We start from the raw sequence: 26,627 nt of genomic DNA, 5'->3' as shown, positions 1-26,627 counted from the left end.
CAGACATAATGCTTTTTTAAAATGTTTTATTCTTACAACCATTTTGCTCATTAAGTTCTGTTTTGCAAAATAGAAAACAGCTGTACCGCCATAGATGTATATATATAGACCGCTGTCCACGGTATAGGGAATAATGCGATGTGCTGCAACTCTACATTGCGTCAGCAACATCATATGTCACTTCCTGTAGCGCTCTCTTGGCGTATCTCACACACGTGCCTCCCTCTCTCTTCTCTCTCTCTCTCTCTCTCCTTCTCTCTCTCTCTCTCTCTCCTTCTCTCTCTCTGTCCTTCTCTCTCTCTCTCTACAGACAGTGTCATTAAAGACAAGGAGTTTGAGGTGATGATGCAGATCGACTGTGAAGTGATGGACACCCGCATCCTGCACGTCAAGACCTCCAGTATCCCACCATTCCTGCGTGCCAATCAAACCCACAATGACACTCTCTACCACCCCAGCCCTAACAGTGCCCAGGCCACACCCACCGTCAGCGTCCTGGTTGGCTCCGCGTAACCTCGTGTCATGCCAGCCAACCGATCAACTACTGTGATCAAGTCGACAGACAATTCAAAATATAATTACATTTTTTTTTTACAAATAAATCCATGAAGAATATATATGTGTTTTTCCTCCCCTTTAGCTGTAGTCAGGATATGCAATATGCAATCTCAGTGCTACTGACCTTTTCTTTATGACTTTGGGTGTTATTTTTTTGGTGTTGAACCCTCTCGATTACGTTTCTTATGCTACTTGGTTGCTTGTTTATCATGGTTGGGATCGGATGGGAGTGAAGGTGGTTGTGGTAGTGGTCTCTCTCGAGGAGGTTAGGGGCCCTCCACCTCCACCCCCACCCACCCATCACCTTTTTTCGGTTTGCATTTTTGTGTCAGGGAGGTGTTGGTAGGGGGTTGGGGGTAGAGGGTGTCCCATACCAGGCTTCTGGGGGGCCCCAGTGAAGCCCCCCCTCCCCTCCACCGCCAGCAGGGTAATTGATGCAGGAGGTGTGGAGTGAACCCTGACTCACCCCTTCTCTCTCTGAGCTTGCATACCTCCAGTCCTGCTGTTGATGTGTGGCCATTTTAGATTAGTTAGATTATTTTAGAAGTAGGGGCGATTTCTAGACAATGAGTTTAGGCCAACAGTGCATCACCACCATCACCACTAGAAAGCAGTAGGGCAATTCCATGGAAAATTGATTTTTTTGTCACATCCATAATGCCAGTGAAATGCCTTGGCATTTGTATGATGTAAATGATAACATTCATTTTTTGTGCATTTTTTCTCATGTACATTCTTCAGCCAAAAATAGCAAATGCTCCAATTTCATGTAATAATTCACATCATACCATACCATCACATTTTATTGGCGTTATGGATGTTACAAAAAACATAATTTTCCATGGAATTGCCCAGTAACGTTGGGTCTTCAAGTGTCTCTGGTGATCAGGGGGGTGCATGTCTGTGGTCCATCATCATATCACAATGGCTGTCTCCTTATTTTGCTCTTGGTCTCAGGAAAATGTATCAGAACTTGGACCATTCTGTCATGGATGGGTTCAAGCCACTTTGTTTTTCGAGTTGCTGTATTGTTTTGTGTGTGCTTGTTTTACTTGATTTGATTGTTACACAGTTTATTATAGACTATATTTTGCTGTTGGTTTGCACTGGGTTTGCTTTGACAGACAGGAAGTCTTTTTGAAGAAAAAAAATATAATTTATGAAGTTGTATTAACATCTTAAGGGACTGCCCACAAGATCTCTGTTTATTAGTTGAGAAGAAGAAATTATCTTTAGCTTCAATTAAATATATTTCTATTCTGCATCATGTGAGCTCTAACTTTCTAGCGATCTTGTATTTGCTTGCTGTGGTTATTTGAACTTTTGCACTCCTGGATTTTTATTTGACCCCCCCCCCCCTTGTGAAAGTTTTTCCTCCCTTTTCCTCAAATCCCAGAATCCTCTAATGACAAAATGAAAGAGGTTTCCTAGAAAATGTCATCCTCTGCAGAGGGAGTCTCGGTGCCGCTGGGTGGGTTTCTGCCCAAGGGGTGGAGCAGGTCCAGCTGGAGCAGGTGAATTGCCCGGATGGGAGTCCAGTTTTGGTCTTCATTCTTTCACTGCGTTTTTAAACAACTGTTGGTCTCCTATCAGCAGTCGAATTGGCATATAGTTGCACTTTGACGGAAGTGCCCTTGAAACATATTTTTCTTCCCTTTTTAAATGAAATAATGTTTCTTATATTAACACAAGAATGTGGTTAATTTGAAAAATAAAAAAGATATTTTTATGCATTTTACATGTCAACCTTCAAAAATTAGCCATTTTGTTTGGTGTATAATCCTAGGAATTCATTTGTCAGTATGAAGTAATTTTCATTTATGCCTTTTTGTGTCTTTAAGGCCAACCTCTGGTCTATGTTGTGATTTGCTTTGACTTTTTATTCTTTGGATGTGTAGCAAGCTTACTTTGTTAACAATTCTAGGTATTGTTTGACCTATTCCTCCAACAGGACTCCCAAAGATTACCTTCCCCAAAGTAAGGCTGGTCCTCATGTGATATCCATAGACTGTGGGGATGCAGCGCAGTGTTTAGTTTCTACAGTAGAGTATCATCTTTAGTCAAATCCGATTATTAAAGATTGCTGCAATATTTAGCCAGTACATTGTTTGTCAATGAAAGGTCCGCATTGATAATGTGGAATGTGTTTCATTTGGTCATGATATATGTATGCCGATACAGTGCACAATTTGACTGCAACTTTTCTATGATGTAAAATTGAATTAATAAAACACTGGAAATTGTCACGTTCATTTGTTTTTGTCATTTTGTGCTTTATGTTTGCCTGTGTGTGTATGTGCAGTGTGTTTATATATTTAATGATTTAGGTATATATTATGAACATGGCCTGAACGCTAAATGGTAGACAGAAACACCAATTACAAGTCTCAGCTGTCACTTCACAGCTAAAATAAAAATTAAAACTAAATCAAGCAGACCTGTCCACCACAGATGACTCTGCTAGAGGACCTCCTAAAAGCTAAGCTATAACTCCTCAGCCTCAGTGTGTAGTCAGGAAGGGAGTATAATTGTAAGCCTTCTCAAGAAGTTGACCCAAAGAGCTACTTTTCACATCACAGGTCTTATTTTATTGTGGTCTCCTCTCAAATGAAAGAATCTTGTAAAGTACAGTTCAGTTGGAGACAGGGGAAGAGAGAATTAAGTGCTTTTCTAACTTAAAGCTGACAAGCGTGTGTGATGTCACAAAATATATGTACAGGAATAAGTGAAATGAGAAAGAAAAATACAAAAATTACAGGATTTCTAAAAGTAGAAAAGTAAACGTTTTTATAAAACAATGTTTGCGGCCTTTGTACTTAACTGGTATGAAATGAGCTCCTGGATGGCTTTTATGTTGTTTATGACGTTACTCTACCATATTCTGCTATGCAAATAGATTTTTTGTCTACATTCATTTATCTTCTGATTTAGCTTTATTTTACATTATTTACAATGCATATTGTCAATACAAAAACGCCCTCTGGTTAAAAGTCGTCCATCTCTTCTCCATCCATGCAGGAGGAACAAAAAGTAAAACCACTTAAATATTTGCTCAATTAAAGACTAGCATGACATACATGAAAGCTGTGATGTATCAACATTGACAGCCAAGCAGACTGGTCTACAATCCGCCTGTACACATAGATTTTTTTTATTATTGCTTTTATACAAAAAAGTGCTGTATCCTTAAAGAAAACATAAAAAATAGATGTAAGAATTTCCTGTAATGTTTTTTTTTGTGTCTTGTCTTTTCACTATGAACAACTTTACTGGGGGTCTACGTAGGCAAAGGCGACGTTGTAGGTGACCTGGTAGCCGTTGTCCCAGGCGTACAACACTCGCTCTTTCGGGTTATAGTCGATCTGCGTGTTGTATGTGTAATTGTTGCTGAAGGGCAATCGGGGAACCATCTGCGTGTTGGTGTGTGTGTCAAAGGCATACGCCAGGTTGGTGTTGCGCTGCTCGAAGCTGTCCGTCGCGTAGAGCACGCCGCAGACGATGAAGCAGTTGCCGTAGTGATTGCGGCGCAGGCCCGTCCGCCAGGTGCTCTCCCGGCGGATGCTCAGGTCTATCGGGTCGAGGCGGCTCAGGAAGATCACCTCCTGCAGGAAGCCCTCGTCGTCCAGCGCCGGGTAGACGACCCACAGGCCGCTCTCGTCCACCGCCAGCTCCATGTCCGAGTGGCCACGCCAGCGCCACGTCGACGAGTCCTCGTTGTCGAAGACGGCGTCGTGCAGCATGGTCCACGCCGCCACGTAGCGCTGACGCAGGTCATACTTGATGATGTCGCGAGAGAAGGCCCGGTTGTAGTAGAAGGCGCCGTTGTACACCACGTGACCCGTGCCGATCCAGTTGTACGGCAGCTTGTAGGAGTTGGTAAAGCGGCCTGAGGGAGCAAAACAGGAGGAATATTAGGTGAACACATTTGTCATCTAAATACGGAAGAAGTAGTTCCTTATTGTTACATTTCTAAATGGCTTTTGTCTTTTTCTCCAAAGGACGTTTGTCTTCCGTCTTGGGTTTTAGCTATTACAAAGGGCTCACTGAAACATCTTTAGCTTTGAATTACATTTGCACCAAATGGCTAATTGATGTGCACCAATTAACACTCACAGAGATGATGTAACATTTACAGAGGCGGACAGAGTACACAGCTTCATTACTTGAGTAAAAGTACAGATACCCTTTGCTAAATTTTACTCAAGTACAAGTAAAAGTACAACAGTCAAATGTCTACTTAAGTAAAAGTACTGAAGTACTTGTTTTTAAAAGTACTTGAGTATCAAGAGTAGCCTACATTTTCTAAATATTGCATTACTACTGCCACAGTGCTTACATTTATGTACAGAAACGTCCTACATGGAGTTATGAAAAATGTTAATGTTAATACCTTGGAGAATGTAAAAGGAATTGAATCAAGTCATTTTCATATTTTCACCATGTTGCCAGGGATGGGCAGTATTTCTAATACATGTATTTAAAATACGAATTTCAAATACAAAATACTATTTTGTAATTGAAACACTTGAAGTGAAAACTATCATTAAATTGTTCAGAAAATTGAAATAGTCTGGCGAGGTGGGGCCTCAGGTTCCTGGGATGGACCTGCTGCGTCTTCATCCATTGTTTCGCCTATGGCTTCGTCTCTTATCTAAATCTGACCATGGAGGTGACTTTGGCGGAAAGCTGAAGGTGATTGCTGATAGGCTGTCTCAATCAGTGGCGCCTGCACAATCCAATCACGTTTGAGAGGGAAACGACAAATTGAGGGTTTCCGAGATTTTTTTAAGTAATGGGTACTCACGATTATGGATAGAAATGTAGTGGAGTAAAGAGTACAATATTTGCCTCTCAAATATACTTGAGTAAAGTCATGAGTACTCCCCAAAAATGATACTCGAGTAAAGTACAGATCCCTCAAAATTGTACTCAAGTACTGTACTCAAGTAAATGTACTCCGTTACTGTCCGGCTCTGAACATTTATAGGAATTGACATGGGATCACGTACCTTCCTTAAACACCTCCATGTTGCGGAACTCCTGCAAATTGTTGCCATAGTAATAGTTGGCAACGTAGATTTTGTCGTCCTTGGCCAGTGGGTCTTTCATCCAGGCTCCTTCCCTGCGGCCATAGTTGTTGTGAGTGACGGGCTCTGAGATGGTCGACAAGGTGTCCTTGCACTCCCCTGTTCAGACAGCACCAAAGTTACCAATGTTTAGAATGCTAATGCTATGCTAGTTACACAAATACATACAGTATCTCATTTTGAAAATAAAAGAAGCGTAACATCACCAGCCATCACATAAGCAATTAGAAGAAACATGATAAGACATAATTAAGCCTCCCATGTCATAAAAGATCAGAATGTCAGACTCAATCTGACGTAATCTGAGTAAACTAAGCAGTCCAACTCACCCGGCTTCTTGTTTGGCTTTTCTGTCGTGGTCTTCTTAAACCCATCCGTCTCGATGTCCTCCTCCACGTCCTCCTCGTCCCAGGTGATGCTGTACTTCCGTTTCAGGGCGACTGGCTTCCTGGTTATCTTAACTGGGCGGGTGGTTGGCTCAGCCTTTGGGATGGTTGCTGGCCTTTGGGTTACAGCTTTAGCCGTTTCGGTAGGTTTTCCGTTGGTGGTGTGCTCCATGGTTGTGCTGGGGGTCGTTGCACTGGGGGTTGTCACTCTGGCAGTTGTTGCTGTGTTGATGGTAGTTGGGAGTGCAGTGGTAGCCTTAACCGTTGAAGCAGCCTTCGGTGAGGTTGGCAAGGTGCTGGCGATCAGTGGCTCATTGTCAGCAACTGATTCCTTTCTTGTCTGCTCGACAGTAGCCTGCGTTGTTCCTCGCCTTTCACTGTCCCTGGCAACATCGGATTGCCACTCTGTGCTCCGCGATGTTTCCGGGACGTTGGTCTCTACAGTGACTGCATGGTGGTCTGGCAAGGCAAGGGGTGTGACAGGCGCTTCTGTGGCCTGGACCATTGCTCTCTCTGTGGTGGCCTTGGAAAGGTGAGGCCTGACCGGCAGGTGTTGGGTAGTCTTAGGGTCGGCCACGGTTGGACGCAATGTCACCGACGGGCCCTCCGAGAGTGGCAGGGCCTGGCTTGAAGCACGGCCAGCCTCAAGGCTCTCTGCCGGGGGTAGAGCTTCCTGCTCAGCCGCCCTCTTGTTGGTGGGCTGTCCGGCCTCAGCAGCGGTCTCAGGCACGATCATGACCACACCAGGGTCGGAGGTCATTTCAAAGTGGTTCGGCGAGTCGGACTGCTCAAACTGCAAGGGATGGCCACTGCTGGCCCCCGTGGCTCCACTCTGACCCTGGCTTGGAGTCTTGCGATTGGCTGGCACAGACCAAGCCTTTCCGAGAGGTCTGTAGGCCTTGGGCTTGTGTTGGATGAGCTGCTCATCTATGAAATAGTCGAGCATGCCATCGCCACTCAGAACTTCATCCTCCAAAGCTACAGAAAAGACAAATGATGAATAAGAAACATGCCAGTATACTGTTGTCTCCAAACTCCATGGTCAGAAGTCATACAAAGAACCAATCTGTATGATAGAACATAATTCTAGTCCGAGACATATCTTCATCACCACCTACGCAAAACCATCCATTCATTCTCAGTATTTGTGGTACTTGGCTTAACTCCAAATCAAGCCCTTAGCAATCCAGACACACCTACCACTGACAAGGACACTAGACAGGCAAAATGAGCATCAAGTGAAAGAGAACATAGTCTCATTCATAGGGGCAGCCGTGGCCTACTGGTTAGCGCCTCAGACTTGTAACCAGAGGGTTGCCGGTTCGAACCCTGACCAGTAGGCATGGCTGACGTGCCCTTGAGCAAGGCACCTAACCCCTCACTGCTCCCTGAGCACCCCAGGCAGCTCACTGCACCGGGATTAGTGTATGCTTCACTTCACTGTGTAGTTCACAAATTGGGATAAATGCAGAGACCAAATTTCCCTCACGGGATCAAAAGAGTATACATACTTATACTTATACTAGTCTTATCAGAGTAAACAGAACGATCCTCCCTAAAGACAATAATAGAGTATGTCTCTCTTTAACTCTCTAACTTAGTATATAACTAACTAACTGTAGCAATCATACATTCAGGCTGGTACTACTCACTGTTATCCTCTTTTTGGGTCTCCTCTGCAGTCTGAGATTTGTAGTAGGTCATGCCCCTGATGATGATCTTTGGCTGAGCAGGTGCTTTGTGCTCCTTGTTTTGGTTACTGGCCCCCGTAGCCTCGTCGTCAGCTTTCTTAGTCAACTGTGAGGGGTCATGCCCCCCTATAAACTTCTCCTCATATTTATCCTGTCAAAGAACAGACCGTGCATGACATCATAACTTTGCAACTCATAAATATTTGCATAATATCACTTTTAGTGAGTTATGTAATATATCTAGTTATGACTTTACTTTTACACTTTATTTGAATACTTACTTTAGAGTACATACACTGTTACATAAAGTATACATACTGTATACAAACTGTTAGCATTGTCTGCTACCTTTCACTCTCAACTAACTGACAATGACCATAACTTGAAATTAACCCCAACCCTGTCCTGAGTCTAAGCCTATTTATATTCCCTATTGTCAGCAAAGAGTAAATAGGCAGTTTGTTTATGGAATGAGGTTGGACCCACATCTAGTTTTTGTCCCGTTTATGGATTTAGACTTCAATGACTGGTCCTTATTAAACTCTTTTTCAAAGACATTTTTTGGATCTGTAGTAATGTATCAATGTATTATGGCAACAGATATTGTTTGAGCAATGACAATCCAACTAGTGTGGAAAAATTGATGGAGGGTGGGGGGGGGGGGTTGATGAGATCACTGGCCAACTGTGTGGGACGAGACTCACAAGTGTTGAACCAGGGGGAAATGGCTCTCCAGACAGGATAGTTCACATCAACTCTCTCTCTCTCTCTCTCTCTCTCTCTCTCTCTATCTACCCTTCTCTCTCTCTCTCTCTCTTTATCGCTCTCTCTCTGTATGTGTGTGTGTGTGTGTGTGTGTGTATGTGTGTATGCATGCACAGATCCACACAAATTCATTAATGGCTGAGCTGAGCTTAGGTTGAGTAAACAAATGACTGTATAATAGAGGTTTCTACAGTCACTGGTATAAACAAAATGATAAGCATGGTCCACAGCGAACCGTTTGTCTCAATCAGCGGACTTTTGATAGCCGAGAAGATAAACACATTTAGTTTTCCAATTTAATGAAAGCTTTTTGGCAACTCTCGCTAACGGTGAGATAATGGCAGGTCATTCCAATCCTGAAAGTTGCACAGAGCAATTTCCAAGTTGGACAATCATAAGGGCCAGTACTCTTCCAACTAGCTACTTCCTCTCAACATAACAATTACACTCTGATCACTCTCAGAATAATTTGTAAGGATCCCCTTTAAATGAACTTCTAATGGAGGTTACTGACTGTAAATGTTGTAATTGTATATTAGTGTAAATATCAGTACAATGGGGTGATGAGCCTTTATACTTCACTTATAGGAGATCATACAACGCCAGAATACTTACACTTCACCCACACACTATACGTCCTGCAAAGCAAAGCCAGATGCAGGATTTATCTAATCTCTTTAACAGTATCCATCTCTCAGGTCCCTTTCAAACTCTTTAGTCTTTAGGCATCTTTGGGGAAAACTGAGCAAAAGGCATGTGTATTGTATATTTGCACATCAACCTGTACCAGATGTATTGAAAGTGATGTCATGACACCTGCAAACCAACCTGATATTGAAATAAATGTATTCATCATTCTATACTGAGTCGCTGTGTTTGAGACCTCCTACCTCTAAATTCTGATAGGCCGCTGCTTGGTCACTTTGAGTAAGTCTCTTCCGTTTCTCATTGCGTGGTGGGGTTGACGATGTGGGTTTTTTTGTCTCCTGAATAGGCACACTTGTAGGTGTGGTCATGTTGTGCTGGTTTGCCTCCTCTTTCGTGTCATTCTGCAACACCTGAATGGGCGCACAGTGTGACAATCAGAGATAAGCGAAAATATTACACGGAAACTATAACAGCCCAAGATATCAACACTAAGCACCACTTCAGTTTAGACTATGCTCGCCTACATCGCTTCTTATAATCTTCTTATTCTTATTTGAGAATTTAAGAACAAATTTTTTTTTCTAGACAAGGAGACCGCGTTCTCTAACTGGCGCTGTTATCAAATTTAGAAAACTTACTTTTTCAATACTGTCGACACGATTGAGGAGTTTAGTGGTAACCGAGTGCAGCTTCAGCAGGTCCATTCCGTAGAAGGATCCCTCCAGCAGCTCAATAATCGTGGACAGCTAAAAAAAACAAGTAAATCCCATAAGGAAGACGGATATGAATTAAGAACAAATATATTCACCAGCAGAAAAGTATTATTCCAGGCATTTTTGATGAAAAATTTCGCGTACGTCCAACAGGTTTCTGATAAAACAGATGAGGGCATCTTTGCGAGATGCCATAACTGATCCAGTAAAGCTGAGAGTGCATTGCAATCAAGAGTGCAAACCAAGAGCGCCGTTTTCTGCACTATTCTGGTCACCTTGACATTGTCTTCGCCAGCCTCCCGAAGCTTTTTCAACCTGTAGTCCCCCTCGCAAGGGTTCAGGGCCGACGGTGGCGCGATGCACGCGCATTTGCAGTCGGGCCCCGATGTCACTGTCTCCACGGTGTAGAAGTCGTTCGGCGTGGCTGTGCCCTCCTCGATCCGCCGGCAGGCGCTCCTGCTCAGGGGTCTGACAACACATTTACATCCACAGTCAGAGCCTTCCGAAAGCGCTTTCACTTTGTCATAATCACCCAGCAGCTATAAAGGAAAAAGGACGCAGGTATTTTTCTACCAGGCACAATCAGCACAAAATATTCCATTCAATGCATTGACCATGTGTGGTGTTAATAACTGACCGAATATGCCACATGCCTAAATGGCATGCAATATGTTGAACACCACACCGAGATATGCATTATTATTTTTGCAAATATCCAAAGTCTAAATAGCTCAGTGTTCCGAAATTCTCTTATTGAGAAAATGCACTAGACTTACCTGGGTTAGTATGCCCTCTCCATTCTCCGTCTCGAGTGTTAAAGTGTCATTGTGGTCTTCTCCGGTCTGTTCTGGTGAGGCAAGCTGCAACTTTGGCGCAGCGGAACAACACGCGGTAGCTGCCCACCACAGAGCGCACCAGATTCCCAAACGAGTCATAGTTAAACTATACGAAAATGAAAATTCACAGAGTCTAGTCAGATAAGTCAATAACTTAATTGGTTAAATGGTTTGCATAGACGCGTCAACGAATACCATAAGGTGTAAGAAAGTTCCCCTTTGTTTTCATGGATACATCATTAACATTTCGTCGAGGTAATCTTGTGTATTTCTGTCTCCAAAGTAAACTATTGACGCCTTCTAGATGGTTGTCCTATAGACAGATAGCAGGTGTTCGGTGCCCTCTGTCAGAAAGGCTTCTGGGGAATGTTTGCAAAGCAGAGCTGAGTGAGAAGTGTAGTCCCTCCGGAACAGATGGGGAGGACCAAGGATAGAGAGGTACCAGCCAACTAGCCCCCTCTCTCTCTCTCTCTCTCTCTCTCTCACTGTCTCTCTTCATACAGGACATAACAAAGCATTGCAGTCACTGTGGCACCAATTTATGTTGAATTAAGCAAGGACAGACAACTTACTAATAGCAAAAGCGTACTTGAATTTTTTTTAATCAGCACATTTTCTCTACTTACTCTTGAAATTGGAAATTGAACTGTGACTAGCATGCAGGAATTAAACTAAACAAATTTCTGACAAAATTGTGCCGATGCATCATGATGCTTTTCACCCCATGGCCCTATCAGGGATTGGCCTTTGATGTTGAAGAAGAGATTCAAAATAACGTTGAGGTTGAAATACCTACACTTGAAAGACAGTTAACTAAACCTGATAAAGTGTTGGCCTTATTTGTTTCCTCTATTTGAGAGTAGTAACCATGCCAATGTAATAAATAAATAATTGGCCCACTTAGACCTGGGTCCATTTTGTGACAAAGTCTAGGGAGACCCCTACTGGTATTACTGGGGAACATTTTTCTCAGTTCAGTGGCCTTGCAACCCTATGCAGTTTTGGCAATTTCTTGTCTTTCACTGTTTTCTTGCTTTTTGCTCGCAGTTTTCTCTGCATCCTCCCAAAGTTGCAGGCTGGATTTTCCGCTCACAGACGCTCATGTAACCTCGGTTCTTCTGACAAGGTATCTTGCCTGGACCCTCACAGGTTACCCATAATTCGTTTTCCATTAAACACCATTGGCTGGCCATTTGATTCTAGCTGAACAACCTCTTCTTACCACCAGTAAGGAGGGTGGTCTGGTGAGACACCAAACTTATGCAATCATAGAACCAATGTTACATGAGTAACCTTATTGTAAGTTCTCAAGGATTCGTTTTGGTATCCCACTATGGGATATGCTGACTCCCTGATTGTCAGGTAGGCTGAGGTCCGTCCCCTGATGTACCCACACACAACACTACATATGTGCCAAAGTTAACGCTCCACTAGAAATAAATGAGCGTACAAAAAGAGCCTTTTGTGAACGTAGTTTAATGCTGTCAAGTAAACTTTATCAGTGGAGAAGGACCTGTTCTTATCCAGTAAGTTTTGCAGAAGCATTAGAATAAGGTCCACCGAGCACTAAAAGGCTATAGCCCCTGCTGTACTGCACCAGTCATGAAATATGCGTCACTTGGCATCATACGTTCTGGTTGATGATGCTCTAGTACTCTGAATGGTGGCTATGACACGTTGAGAAAGACCTGCAGCAGTCAGATTTAACCTTTCACGGGCCATATTCAGTGACGTTTTGGGCCTGGGTGACAGATTTGCCCATTCGTTTGGGACAGCAGGTCCCTGTGGAGTGGCAAGGGACAGGGTGGGGAATAGAAGTATTAGGATAATTTATGCAAACCATAACCAAGGTTTCCCTGGCCTGCATGGGGCTACGAGGATGAGCAATAGGCCCCATTCCCATAGAGTGTTGAGGGCGAGTGTTGGAATGATCAGGTCCAATGAACAGGGATGTAGTGGAAGCTAAACGCAAGTAAACACAGTTTATCCACCTCTGAAATTTCAGAAATAGAGTTTATCCACCTCTTATTACAGTTGATCCACCTCTCAAAAGAGTTTATTCACCAATTGCAACTTTTAACATTCACCACATTCATAACATGTACACTCATCAACACTCTGGTATTGTTATAAACATTGGACAATAACCTACACCATCATCTAACATGTTCTCAATTTAAAATACAATACCGCATGGCGCAGTCCACCTTACTGTGATCATAGAATTCATAGTTTACCCACCTCTTATTTTACCACTACACCCCTTCCAATGAAGCATAGAGGAGGATGAGTGGCCCCTCGTATGCTAGCACACCTATCCCCAATGGAGCAATCTGATAGTGCAGAGAGAAGAACAGCGGACATCGCACATTCTCCCTTGAGGGAAATACGTCTTTTTCGCCCACCCAATTCTCAACAATATCTGAGCCACTGCATTGCTGTGGAGTCTCCGTAGTGAGGATTGCTGCTGGACAGCACATCTGCACATGAATGTGATATATTCCAGGGACATGAGTGGCTCTCAACAACAGGAGGTGAGCGCTGCTCCACAAAATCAGTTTGTGCACCAATGTGTACATATGATGGGATCCCAGCCCCCGTGCTTGTTGACATCAGACACTACTGTGGTGTTGTCTGTTATGATTCAGAAGAGGCAGGAAATGTCCGAATGCGAGCCATACAGTTCTAAGCAGTTGATGTGCGGCCAGGGATCACTTATGTTCAGATTCGCTCATGTGCCCTTTCCACAGCCATACAGTATAAGCAGTTGATGTGCAGGGATCGCTTATGTTCAGATTCAGATTCAGATTTTATGTGTCACATACATACTGTACAATGCAGTGAAATGTTACAGTCGGCTACAATGTAGCTTTGGCGCGTCACATGAAACACAATTGAGACAACACAGATTGACCATATTGGACAACTGCAAAGCCTTATCATAGACATGGTACATTCATGACATGAAAAGTGGAATTGGACAAATTTCATCATAGATGACAAATTACGTAGTCGGCTAAACATTTTAAACTTGCGCAAAACTGCATGAACCCAGCATCGGCGCGTCACATAAAACACAAATTGAAGCAACAGATTGACCATTGGACTATCCTACTACAAAGCCATGCTACATTTATCACATAATGGGCCCCATCATCGTGGTCTAAATCACATGGTTACTAGTCAAAAGCTTATTTAAATTTAGGATGTCCAGTCCACATTTGGAGTGTTTTTTTTTTTTTTTTGGGGGGGGGGGGGGGGCTTTTTATGCAGGATAGTGGAGAATGACAGGAAGTGAGTGGGAGAGAGAGTCGGGGCGGGATCCGGAAAGGACCACGGGGCGGTAATCGAACCCGGGTCGCCGGTGTACGGTGCAGGTGCCCCACCCAGCCGCAACAAGGTGTTCCTAGGTTTCTTAGTCATGAGTGTGTGTCATGGGTGTGTTTTGCGCGTAACATCATTTAAACCAATGAGAATGACATGTCATTCCCTTTAACAGCAAGCAGCGCAACTTTAAACAGTGCATCGGTATTTTCATAGTCAGCGGCGCATTTGAAGGAATCTGCTTGCACACGAGACCATGCATGGAACAGTTATTCCACTAAACCATGCTTTATTGGAACCTAGCAGTGTATAGCCTACAGTACACACATCTTCTCTGTGTGTTTTTCCTGCCAGTGAATATAGACAAAAATATCCATCTGATGGACGTAAGTAACCCAACATACAGAAGCGTGTGGGTCTGCAGACATATTGGTCCTTGAACTTGTATCCAACTTCAAGGAGTGATCTGTTTCGGAATGTAACCCACTGCAGAGTTGGTTCAGTTTGTGAAACTCCAAAATCGACTTTTTCACTTTTCGCTTTTGAGAAATTTGAATAATCGGTTAGGTCTGGATGTCGTGATCCACTTTCAATCAGTGCCTCGATAATATAGCTATCTGTTTGGATCATACTCAGTTCACCGAATCTAGGAACCGGAGAAAAATATGAGGGTCAAGACTAGGGTTACTTAAAAACTAATACACAGCTGTGTTTCATCTTTTGAAATCACATAATGTCCATACTGCAACTCTCAAATAGGACCATCACAAAAAAGAGACTATAGCCCCCATATAGGCTACTATAGGCTACCATTTTCTTCAACTGCATGTATCTGTAATCATCTGTACAAGTGGGATGTTTTCAAGAAAGTCCAATAAACCACCGTGTTTTGTTAACAAACAGTGTTTTCAATAGAGCATTATTGGATTTCGATGTATTGTGTATACAGACTATTGGTCTATTTTCACACAGCAAAACATCTCATAATACATTACTCACTTTCCGGGTCATCACGGATTGCTGTCAAGTGTGGGAGCTCTTCTGGTCTTTCAAAATGCTGTAGGTGTATATTCAGGAGAAGTGTTATATTCGTGATATTATAATAATGAAGAAACGGAGGCCGTGTGCAGGTTAGGTTGTTTACTGAATCAAACCGCTTGCAGAACTACACACAGTACCCTACTTTTCCATGTATATTCCATTCGCCAGTAGGGGGCGATCAATTACCAACAGGTATATAACACTCCTCCCCTTTTAGCAACTAAATCCTTTTTCAAAATGCTATCAGAACATAACAATGGATTTTCACCTTATTAACATATTATTTTGTTTATCTTTTAGTTTCATACTACTGTCAAAATGAAACCCATTTTAACATGTACACTTACTCAAGTTCTTCACTTAAAGGCTATGAACACTATTAAAACAATTTATACTAAAGCCTTTAACTAAAAACAGATCCATCACCAGTCCAGTCTCTTAGGGGCAGTGTGGTATCTCTGGGGATATCTTCGTGGTTCCGGGTCGGATGTGGGTGTATTGACTGGGTGTGCATGTGGTGTTTGTGATGTTGTAGGTGGCGTAGCAAGTGCATGTGCTGGAGTACGTGTGTATGTTTGTGGGTGATTTGGTGTCATGCTTCCTATGCCGATGCCTTCATTTGCCCCTGGAGTCTCAGGTGAATTCATTACTGAAGTTGGGAGCTCTGCCCAGTGGGTCGGGTCATGGTCATTACCACTGGCAACATCTGCAGGTTCTTTGGATGATAACAGGTGGTCAATATGAGCAGTGCGCTCTCGCACTCCATCATGAATGAGGTAGGTCACCGGCCCCAGACGCTTCACCACTGTGGCCCTACTCCATTTCTCCTTCCCCTCACGGAAATTTCTCACTCGGACCAGGTCGCCGTCATGTAGGGTCCGCAGGATAGAGGAAGGCCTGTCATGATGTGCTTTCTGTTTGGCCTGCTGGGCCTCCATGAACTTGGCACGGTCTGGTCTGAGAAGACTGAATCGGGTCCGCAGTCTGCGTTTCAAGAACAATTCAGCTGGTGTACAGCCTGTGACAGAATGTGGTGTGCTGCGGTACATCAGGAGGAAGTTTGCCAGACGATGCTGTAGGGAAGGTTTGTGGCCTGCAGGATCATCACTCAGCACCTGCCTCATCAAAGATGCCTTCAGTGTCTGCACTGACCTTTCAGCTGCCCCATTCGAGGCAGGATGGTAAGCTGGAACTAAGGTCTGCTTGACTCCATTATTTCTCAGGAACTGTTGGAACTCTGTTGAGGTGAATTGAGGTCCATTGTCACTCACACATTCCTCTGGTAGACCATAAGATGCAAACAGACTACGGAGGACCTCAATCGTTTTGGATGCTGTTGTTACACTCATGTGGACCACTTCAAGCCATTTTGAGTGGCTATCCACAAATACCAGGAAATGATTCTTGTCTTTTTCAGCAAAGTCAATATGGATCCTTTGCCACACTCGTGCGGGCCACTTCCAGCAGTGCAGTGGTGCTACACCCGGCATTTTTCTGACAGCCTGACAAGCTCTGCAGCTCTGTACCCTGTTTTCAATGTCATTATCTATTTGAGGCCACCACATGCAGCTTCTGGCTAAAGCTTTCATACGACAGATGCCCTGGTGTCCGTCATGTAAGTCATTCAGCAGTCGTTGTCTGTGCATAGGTGGAATGACTACTCTTAGCCCCCACAGGATACAGCCATGGTCGGCTGACAACTCCGTCCTCTTGTTGAAGAAAGGTCTCAGTGAAGTGTCTAGAATGTCATCAGGCCATCCTTCCAAAATATAATGCTGAACTTTGCTGAGAACTGGATCGTTCTTGGTACCTTCAGCTATTTCTGAGGCTTGCACAGGGAGCTCGTTCACATAAGAGAAATAGAAGATCCCCTGCTCTGCTGCAGTGTCATCCTTCTGTATTCTTGGCAGTCTTGATAATGCGTCAGCATTTCCATGGTCTTCTGATCTGCGATACTCTATTTCATAGGTGTAAGCCATAAGGATCAGTGCCCAGCGCTGCATTCTTAGTGCAGCCAGTGTTGGAATGGCTGACTTCGGTCCCAGAATGGCCAACAAGGGCTTATGGTCTGTAGTCAAAATGAATTTTCTCCCATAAAGGTACTTGTGAAACTTCTTGACCCCAAAGATAATCCCTAGTGCTTCCTTCTCTATTTGAGCATATTTCTTTTCTGCCTCTGTCAGGGTGCGGGAGGCGAAAGCAATTGGCCGTTCTTCCCCATTCTCCATCACATGTGAAATCACAGCCCCCACTCCATACGGGGATGCATCGCAAGCCAGCCTCACCCGTTTTCTTGTGTCATAATGCTCTAATGCTGTACTTCCTAATAGCTGCTCCTTGCCCTGTCTGAAAGCAGCCTCACAGGCAGGGGTCCACTCCCACGGAACATCTTTCTTTAATAAAGCATGAAGTGGCTGGAGCAGTGTGGCTAAGTCTTTTAGGAAGCGTCCATAGTAATTTAAGAGACCTAAGTAGGATCGCAGCTCAGTCACATTGCTAGGCCTAGGAGAATTTACTATGGCTGCCACTTTTTCTTCTGTGGGGTGCAGCCCCTCTGCATCAATGAGATGGCCTAGGTACTCAACCTTGCTTGTCATGAACTGGCACTTTGTTCGCTTTGCTCTTACTCTAAATTTCTCCAGCCTGCTCAATACTTCTTCCAGCCTCTTCAAATGAGTTTGTTTTGAGTTTGCCGTTATCAGGATGTCATCCAAAAAACAGGTGACTCCATCCAGTCCCTGTAGCACCTGATCCATTACCCCCTGGAAGATTGAAGGCGCACTGGAGACTCCATATGATAGGCGGTGGTACCGATACAATCCCCGGTGAGTATTGACTGTCAAATACTTCTCTGACTCTGGGCTCAGCTCTAATTGCTGGTATGCATGCGAAAGATCCAGCTTTGAAAACCATCTACCACCTGCCAGTGTTGCGAACAGGTCTTCTGTATTAGGTAGTGGGTAGGACTCCTCTTCCACACTCTGGTTGATGGTGACTTTATAATCCCCGCAAATTCGAATGCTTTTGTCTGCTTTTGGGACTACGACTAAAGGCGAGGCCCACTCACTGCGGTCCACCTTAGATATTATGCCCATTCCTTCCAATCTGTCCAGTTCTCTTTCCACCGTCTCTTTTAAAGCATAAGGCAGGGGTCTGGCTTTCTTGAATATTGGCTGTGCATCTGGCTTGATTCTGATATGTGCTTTAAATCCACGGATTGTACTGGGTCCCTCATCAAACACAGACCGATAGCGCTGCAGCAACGCTGACACTTCAGGCTCACGGCCAGCTCTGTTGTCTACTGCAAAAATGTTTGCCCAGTTTAATTTAATCCTCTTCAGCCAATTTCTCCCCAGCAGTGCCGGACGGTCACCCTTTACTACCACCAGTGGCAATGTCTGCCTCTGTGCCTCATATTGTACAGCTACATTCACATGGCCCATCAAAGGAATGACATCTCCAGTGAAAGTGGTCAATGTCAAATTGCATTGTCGCAGTGGCAGATGTGTTAAGGCCTCTTTGTATGTTTTTTCTGAAACTAGTGTCACCGCAGCTCCAGTATCTAGCTGCATTCGAATTGAGCTGCCTTCAATGTCCAACACTATTCCAATGCCATCACTCCCATCTGTAGCAGTGTACACTGAATAGACGCCAAACAGTTCATTTTCGCAATCACTAGCCTCATCTTCCTGTCTGTGTTCTTGCTCAACATATTGGGTTCTCATTGTTTTATTTCTGTTCCTGCACACACGTGCAATGTGTCCCAATTTGGAACAATGGTGGCATTTTTACGTCTTAAATTTACAGACACTAGCGGCATGTTGGCCTCCGCATCGATAACATGGCTGTCTACTCACGTCAGCAGTGATCCATCCAGCTGGCTACCACTTGGATTGGTACGTCTGGTTTGTTCACGCCTTGTTTTCTGGCTGTAGACTGTATGCACCTCTAACGCCTCCTTTGGCTTTTCCGAAAATTCCACTGTGTTCTTAGATGCCATTTCCATCGAGCTCGCAATGTCACGAGCAGTCTTAAAAGTTAAATCACGCTCTGTCAAAAGTCTTCTCTGAATGGCTTCGGTTCTCAGCCCACAGACAAATCTGTCCCTAAGAGCTTCATCTAAGTATCCAGAAAACTCACAGTATGTTGAAAGTTGTTTGAGTGCAACGATGTAATCAGCCACGCTTTCTCCGTCTTGCTGTTGTCTCCGTTGGAATCGGAATCGCTCCGCGATCACCATTGGCTTTGGTTTGTAGTGGTCAGTCAGTGCTTTACTGAGCAGTTTGTATGACATGGTGCTAGGTTTGGTCGGGGACGTTAAGTTCTTCAATAAACGATATGCTTCTGCCCCAATCATGGATAAAAATGTACTGACCTTTTTGTCAGAAGGCACAGCATTCGCAATTATCCACTGGTCAAAGCGTTCGAGATATGATTCAAAATCTTCATCTGATTCCTTATATTCCCCAATGCTTCCAATTTGGAAAGACGCCATGATGCTAGCAATAAAGCACAGCTAACTTCACTTCACCTGGTTATTTTTGTTCGTGGCTTGTTCTTTTCTTCTGAAAGTGTATCCCCTATCACTAGACGTGAGCCGTTTTCTCTCCCTTGACAATCAATCCCATCCTCGTCGCCACTGTTATATCTGTGATATTATAATAATGAAGAAACGGAGGCCGTGTGCAGGTTAGGTTGTTTACTGAATCAAACCGCTTGCAGAACTACACACAGTACCCTACTTTTCCATGTATATTCCATTCGCCAGTAGGGGGCGATCAATTACCAACAGGTATATAACAAGAAGGAGGAGAGCTAAAGGTGCAGGCTCCATCTTAAAGAAAAACATCTTCATCAGCTATGTTAACAAATAAGCAGATGTGTTGCTTAATATTTTTCACCCAGTGTCCTGTGCATCAGTGGCATATCATGTACTGTCTGATACGAGAGTGGTGCTTCTTGGCCTTGTTAATGTCTTTCTTGTACAGCCACACCCAAGAGAGATAACTGCTGTTTTAGCTTCTTTTGTGATCAACTTCCTTTAATCACCCAGCAGTGGCTTAGCCAGAAATGTTCAAATGGGTGGGCACAGGAAAAAACAAGAGGGCAAAGCTCATTTGATTGAACATACAGTAAGAGAGGCCTAGATTAGATACGCCATACAAACATTACATTTTTTTCTGATGTTTAAAAAGGCAACACAACAATAACATTTTCCTTTCAACATCCTGTGTGGTTTGATTGAGACTGTGAAGTTAGTTTATACAGACATAATGTTGGTACTCTTTAGACTTACAATACACACATTTTTATGATGCAATAGCTTTATGGCAAGCATACATCAAACAGCATGCAAATACACTGTGCAGTATTTGTCCAGTTCTATTATGTTTCCTGACAAAGGATCCTGTGTCAGTCTGTCATTTTGCTTTGTTGAATTAGGCCCAAAACACCTCCAGAGGGCTTACTGTAACAGAATGTTTGGCATTTCAGCAGACAACTTTAAAGCTCCTTTTAGTAAGCAAAAATCAGACAGGAGGTGTTGTGGCTGACTTTGCTACAAAGCCTTTAACATCTACTGTATCTCTACATGGTCTTGAGTGTACTTGCCAGTCTCAACCCCTTGCTTCTCCTAATTCTGCATACTTTAACTTCTTCCTTAATTGCTAAGGACCATTTCCATAACACCAAAAAGGAGGACATTATGCGGCATATCAATAAATTACTATGGTGTACATTGGACTCTGGTATACTCCCATTTACAGTACAAATTTGTGTGGTTTAAAGATGATGAATCTTTTAAAGTGCAGAGTGCCACAAAGCATAACAAGTGTGGACTTAAATGTAAAAACAAATAATAGGTTACATACATAAGAAAAAATGTTATAAACATTTTTTTTTTTAAAAAAAGCATAAATAACCTTTTATGTAAACAACAAAGGAGATTGTAAAAAAAATACATTCAACTGCTCAAAAAGTATAGCATTTCTAAAGTGCTTCAGTCTTTTGGGGACTTGTCTTCAGTGTCTTCATCTGTGTGTGTGTGTGTGTGTGTGTGTGTGAGTGAGTGAGTCTAAAGTGCTTCAGTCTTTTGGGGACTTGTCTTCAGTGTCTTCATCTGTGTGTGTGTGTGTGTGAGTGAGTTGCTTACGTCAATATCACATCGACAAAATTTACAGAAGTCATGGAAGGAGTCTCGACTGCTTTTCGATATAAACTCATGCACTTTTGTCCATTCTGAATTGAACGAGGTCTTTTTCACGTTTTGACATGATAAAGCATTTAGCATTTCATGTGAGCAACAGTTGGGCTTTCTGTCAATAAGCCGGAATACATATGACATAGCAGCACATGGAGCCTTGTTCACGTTTTTAACCAATGATATCTGCTCAGATATTTATCTGACACCGCTCTTAGCCAATCATTTGTTAGACTAGATATGTTACGGCATTGGACGTTGTGCTGCGTCCCAGCAAAGATTCTAGAACTCCGCTCTTCAAGCCTGTCTCAAAAAGGAGGACAAATACGCGTCCTACTTGATGTTGCGCAGGACGCAGGACAGGGCATTGAAAATCAGGACATTCCTCCCTAAAGCCGGACGTCTGGCCACCCTATATCCTCTAGCACATTCATTGTACATTGTGCACTCGGTGTCCACTTTTCTGTCCCTCTTGCCCAAAAGAAATTCCTCTGTCCCTGTCATTAAGCAGTAAACAGTTAACCTCAACTATCTTGTTCTGAAACAAATAAAACCTACCTATAGCTCCATGTGTGGCAACCAGAGGAGGCTCCTTCATTGAGGAAAGGGAGGAACACCCTCCCTAAAATTTCAGAGAAAAATAAAAAATATATTAAGTGAATTACTATTCTGATAAATTACTGTTAATATATTACTATTTGAACACTTTAAATGAACAAAATCGTTCCCCTAGGTCAAAATGCCAACAGCACCCCCTATCGCAATTGAAAATTACTGTATGGAGGAGCTTCCTCCTCAAGCCCCTCATTGAAGTCCATTATAAACGCCTCGGACCCCAGCGGCTCGTGAATCACGTCGTTTTCAATGGCCAAGGGAGGTAGCTCCTCCGTACAGTAACTTTCAATTGCGATAGGGGGTGCTGTTTTTAGCGGCAACGGTGAACTAATGAGCAGCTAGCTGCTCTGCAAGCAATCTGCAGTCATACAACGAAGAGTCTTGTGTTGAACGGAAAGCTTGTTTTTTTGCTCCTGAAATAAACAGTACAATGGAATCAGAGGACAAAGTCCATCTTTTATACATTCAAATACAGTGCAAAAGTTAGGATCAAAGCAGGAAGACCAGATCCAAAAATGAAGGATGGTAAGGCTAGTGTAGTAGGCTACTGAATGCTACATAGGCTAGTATGACAAATAGCCTACTCCTGACTAACTGGTGTTAGCACAGGTCTGTCACAAACGTGGACAGTTCAGGGATTTGGTGATAAAAACATTTTCGGATAGTTATGCGTTGTTATAATCATTCAAGTTATGCCTCAACTAAACAATTGTTAAATGATGTTCTTGTTGTTAATATGCTCTTGTTTTCACCGTTCTAACTGTATCTTTGGATGGTTACATTGTTAATGAATGTTTCAGACCATAATGCATTCCTTTAATGACGTCTTCAATAACATTTGCCTTTCGAGTATAAATTCCCACTTAGCTATTACATCCTGTCTTTAAATAATAGCAATTTGGCTTTAAAAACATTAGCATGTTACAAATAACCACTTTTAAGGTCTATTTTTAATGGTCAATAGTTACATGGTTTTATATAACAAGTGTCTGTTTTTAGTATTATAGACTTTTTTGCAAATGTATTACATTGAGCAAAACCTCCAGACTTTTCATAATTTTGCACATCAGGAAAACAGTGTTTCATAACTAGACCTACATATCTTCCCTGACTTCCCAGACCTAAATTTACATTTATTTACATATACATTTATTAATTTAGCACTATTATCCAAAGTGACTTGTATATTTAAATTATATTACAAAGTGTATTGTCCCTGGAGGAAATGCACAATGGTGGAAGCCAAGAACTGAACCCACAACTTTTCTGGCTACTGCATGCTAGCCTAGCTCCTTAGGTCAGACCCCCCCCCCTAAGAATGTCAGAACAGCATTTATTGCACAACATTGCCAGTTAAAATGCTAAATAGTACATTCTGCTGCTATAAATGTGTCTGGGTAGGTGGCCTACATACTTGTTCACATATGCCACCAACACCATCACAAACTTACATTTGCCACTAACACCAATCAAGCGGACATTTCTTCCTCCGTTATTTTTTTAACCACCGGCCGCCACTGGTGGCAACCAGAGGTGGAAAAAGTACGAAAATATTGTACTCAAGTAAAAGTACCAATACTTTGATGAAATATTACTCAAGTACAAGTTAAAATATCGATCTGAAAATGTATTCAAGTAAAAGTAAAAAGTAGTTCATTTAAAATGTAGGCCTACTTTGAGTAAAAGTTACTTTTTTTTTTTGGGGGGGGGGGGGGGGTACCAGAACAACCAGTTTTACCAGAGACTTTCTAATGAGGAGACACAGCACTCAAAAAATCTTCCATAGTAATGCATGGGGTTAGTTTGTAACGCCAATATGGCAGTTGTCTACACATATCACAACCCTTCCGCTCCAAAACGTCAACATGTGAATACATTGAGCCAATCATGTGGTGTGTTGTGAATACATTGAGCCAATCATGTGGTGTGCTGTGAAGACATCGTGCCAATTACCTGTTGTGATCTCACCGCTGGAGCAAGATTGGTGTCGTGAAGCCTTACGCACACGCACTTGCCTAAAAGGACTTTGGTCCTAGCTCGAGTTGCTGCAGCCAGCAGCTAAGGCAGCCATGTTCATGCTTCCAGTGTGTAGCGCTGTAGCTGCAGCAACTCGAGCTAGGTAAAACCGTTTGAGCAGTAGTTGATTTTCAAAGTTAGTTGCACTCATCCTTGGTCGCTTTGCAGTGAACAGTAATCCAGCACAACTGAAAAGCCCCTCACAGGCAGCTGAGGCAGGCAGGCCAATGTTGAGTTGCAGAGAGTTTTTTTTTAGTTTGGAAACGAGCAGAAGGTTCAGCAGATTAAAGGGCGTCGAACTGGGGGGGGGGGGGGGGGAGTAGGGAAGTATAGTATAGTATAGTATAGTATCCAATGGAGGAGAGGGCCCTTGAAAAGTGGAATACGGGGGGCACAGAATTTTCACCCGGCATTAGTAATAACTCATATATCCACATATAGGTAATCCACATATAAAAAATCCAAACAACTCCATAAGTAGAGTCATGTTTAATGAAGTGGAATAACACAGGGGAAAAGTATTGAACACGCTAAGAAAAAGCACTAAGGCAAGGAAAGGGAAGGAACGAGCTGGAATCTGTAAGTAGTTAGAGAGTAGTTATCCTTTCTATCTGTGCAAATTAATATACCGGTAAGCTTGGTTAGTAGCCTACATATTGATGGGCTATAAAAAGGTTTTTCATTACCAAGGTGTCACACAGGAAACATTTCATGATGGATAAAAGCAAAAAGCTGTCCCAAGACCTTTGCAACCTTATTGTTGCAAAACATATATGCATTTCAAAACTTCAGAATCTTCCAGTAAGCAGCATGGGAGCCATTATCTGCAAGTGGAAGGAACATCACTGCATCATCAACCGGCCATGCACAGGATCTCCTCGCAATATTTCTGACCAGGGTGTCAGAAGGATAGTCAATTCCAAGACCCAAGGACCACTCGGAGAAAGCTCCAGAAAGACTTGACTTCAATTAAATTCAATTAAACAGTTCTGGAAGTAACTAAATATCAGGATTGACAAGAGGGACCCCTGGAATCTGTTTAAAACAATGGGCCAAAATCACACCTGTTACTGTGACTAATAAGTTTTGTCATACAGGAAATGTCTTGAAGCTGTCATTACAAACAAAGGCTTTTCCACAAAGTAGCCTATTGAAGAAATTTCAGTAGGCACGTTTAGTACTTTTTTTCCTGTGTCATTCCACTTTATTACACATAACTTATGTCTGGATTTTTTATATGTGTGTTAATAAAATGTGTGGTGAAAATGTCGAATAGACTCACTGGAAGTTTAGGCTAATTACTGAAAAAAACATTTAAGCGTTCAATACTTATTTCCACCATATATTTATTTTACCTGAGTATTTTAACTTCCAAATTAAATGCCAAAATGAATGTCAGACGAAATGTAAAGTTTGACTGACTGGATTTTGTATACAACATACTGTAGTGAAAACTGTCTAGGTCACTCTCACTCTCCCTTGCCAAAGAGCTAAATAGTTTAGTCCGCCTGCACGATTCATAAGGTAGGCTAGTCTATCTTTTGTTTATTTAGTTGAGCATCGCTAGGCCTAGTGGACCGCTAATTGTTGTGCTGCTGGTGCAATGTCTTTCTCCAAGAAGGCCAAGTCAGGTTACCAAAAACAAAGGCCAAAAGAGGAAAAAGAGATAAAAATGAGGGGAAACAACTGCTAATAAACTTCTTTCCAAAGAAAGGTGAGCACAAACGTCAAAACAGGAAATGTTGTTTGCTTGAATACAGACATCCCAATGTGAAGGTGTCATTGTTTGGATACTTCACACACACGTGCTTTTTAATTTCACAGACTACAACTACTAAGCTGGAATCAAAGCACATCGATCGGCCTCTCACACACCCTGCACGCACTTAAAACGAAATAAACAGGCGTCTTAGTCTCACGCATGTATAGGCAAAACTGTATCAGTAACGTTGGTAAATCTTCCATTGCACAGAATGATTTTTGTAGCACGTGCAACAAATGACAGTCGAAAGATACAATTACAGTGCTGCTATCAATTTGCTTGGTATATCCGCATTTCTAGTTTTCTACAAATGCAATCAATCAAATTGGCCTACATCACTCAACCAATGCTAACGGTAACATTACCTAGGTCCTTATTGATATTATAAGATTAACGTACCTGCAGTAAAAACCAAGCATGTCCGATTAACATCCTCAGATTTATGTCGGCTTCAAGAAGAAATGGGAATTACATTTCATGTGAACATCGTCCTATCCTTATTAGACGTTCTCTGCGGTAAATTACAGTCCTTGTAGGAAGCGTCCATTGTTTTTTTCAACCCACTTTTAACTTCCAACAAAATTACGTCTCACTGCAACGATGCGCCATCTAGTGGACAAACGACTACTTATCGCCAATACTGGAAATGCAGCCATGATGATGGTGATGAATATTTATTATGGCTTTCTTTTAATCCTACTGAATCGGCCGTTCTAATACCGATAGTATGTGGGTGCCTGTGTGTGTGTGCATGTGTATATGTGTGCACCGACATCTACAGGCCAATGAGTGTACAGTCACTAAATGTACACATAACCTAACTTTTTTAAGACCCCCCCATGGATGAAATTCTACGAAACTTGGCATACCCCCAGAGAATGCCAGGTCAATCATACACATACAATTTGGTGCAGTTCTGAACATCTTAACTGAAGATAGGGGCAATTAAAGCAGAATAATATTGCATTTTCATTTTTTACCGGGGG

At 42.7% G+C, this 26,627-nt stretch overlaps 2 protein-coding genes across 2 annotated transcripts in view; one reads left to right on the top strand and one right to left on the bottom strand.

Moving 5' to 3' along the window:
- atf6 (activating transcription factor 6) overlaps positions 1 to 2,808 on the top strand; it is a 71,307-nt gene extending 68,499 nt beyond the window's left edge. Inside the window, exon 16 of the mRNA XM_076278957.1 lies at positions 311 to 2,808. Within this exon, the coding sequence (XP_076135072.1) occupies positions 311 to 513 (203 nt within the window). The 3' untranslated portion in view covers positions 514 to 2,808. The remainder of the gene's footprint in view (positions 1 to 310) is intronic.
- Positions 2,809 to 3,133: 325 nt separating this feature from the next.
- On the bottom strand, positions 3,134 to 11,078 carry olfml2ba (olfactomedin-like 2Ba). Its single transcript, XM_076278956.1, has 8 exons — positions 10,625 to 11,078; positions 10,124 to 10,387; positions 9,774 to 9,881; positions 9,378 to 9,545; positions 7,684 to 7,873; positions 5,975 to 7,009; positions 5,568 to 5,744; positions 3,134 to 4,444 (listed from the first exon to the last, which is right to left on the bottom strand). The coding sequence occupies exons 1-8, from the start codon at positions 10,781 to 10,783 to the stop codon at positions 3,825 to 3,827; spliced, it is 2,721 nt and encodes a 906-aa protein (XP_076135071.1). The 5' UTR covers positions 10,784 to 11,078; the 3' UTR covers positions 3,134 to 3,824.
- Positions 11,079 to 26,627: the final 15,549 nt, after the last annotated feature.

The sequence above is a fragment of the Alosa pseudoharengus genome, unplaced genomic scaffold (genome assembly GCF_046254945.1).
Source record: "Alosa pseudoharengus isolate Yale_2024_CS ecotype anadromous, Long Island Sound unplaced genomic scaffold, YU_APseudo_1.1 YU_APseudo_1.1_scf_11, whole genome shotgun sequence".
Classification (NCBI taxonomy): Eukaryota; Metazoa; Chordata; class Actinopteri; order Clupeiformes; family Clupeidae; genus Alosa; species Alosa pseudoharengus.
Note: the sequence above shows the minus strand (reverse complement) of the source record. Positions and strands in the feature narration are given on the sequence as shown.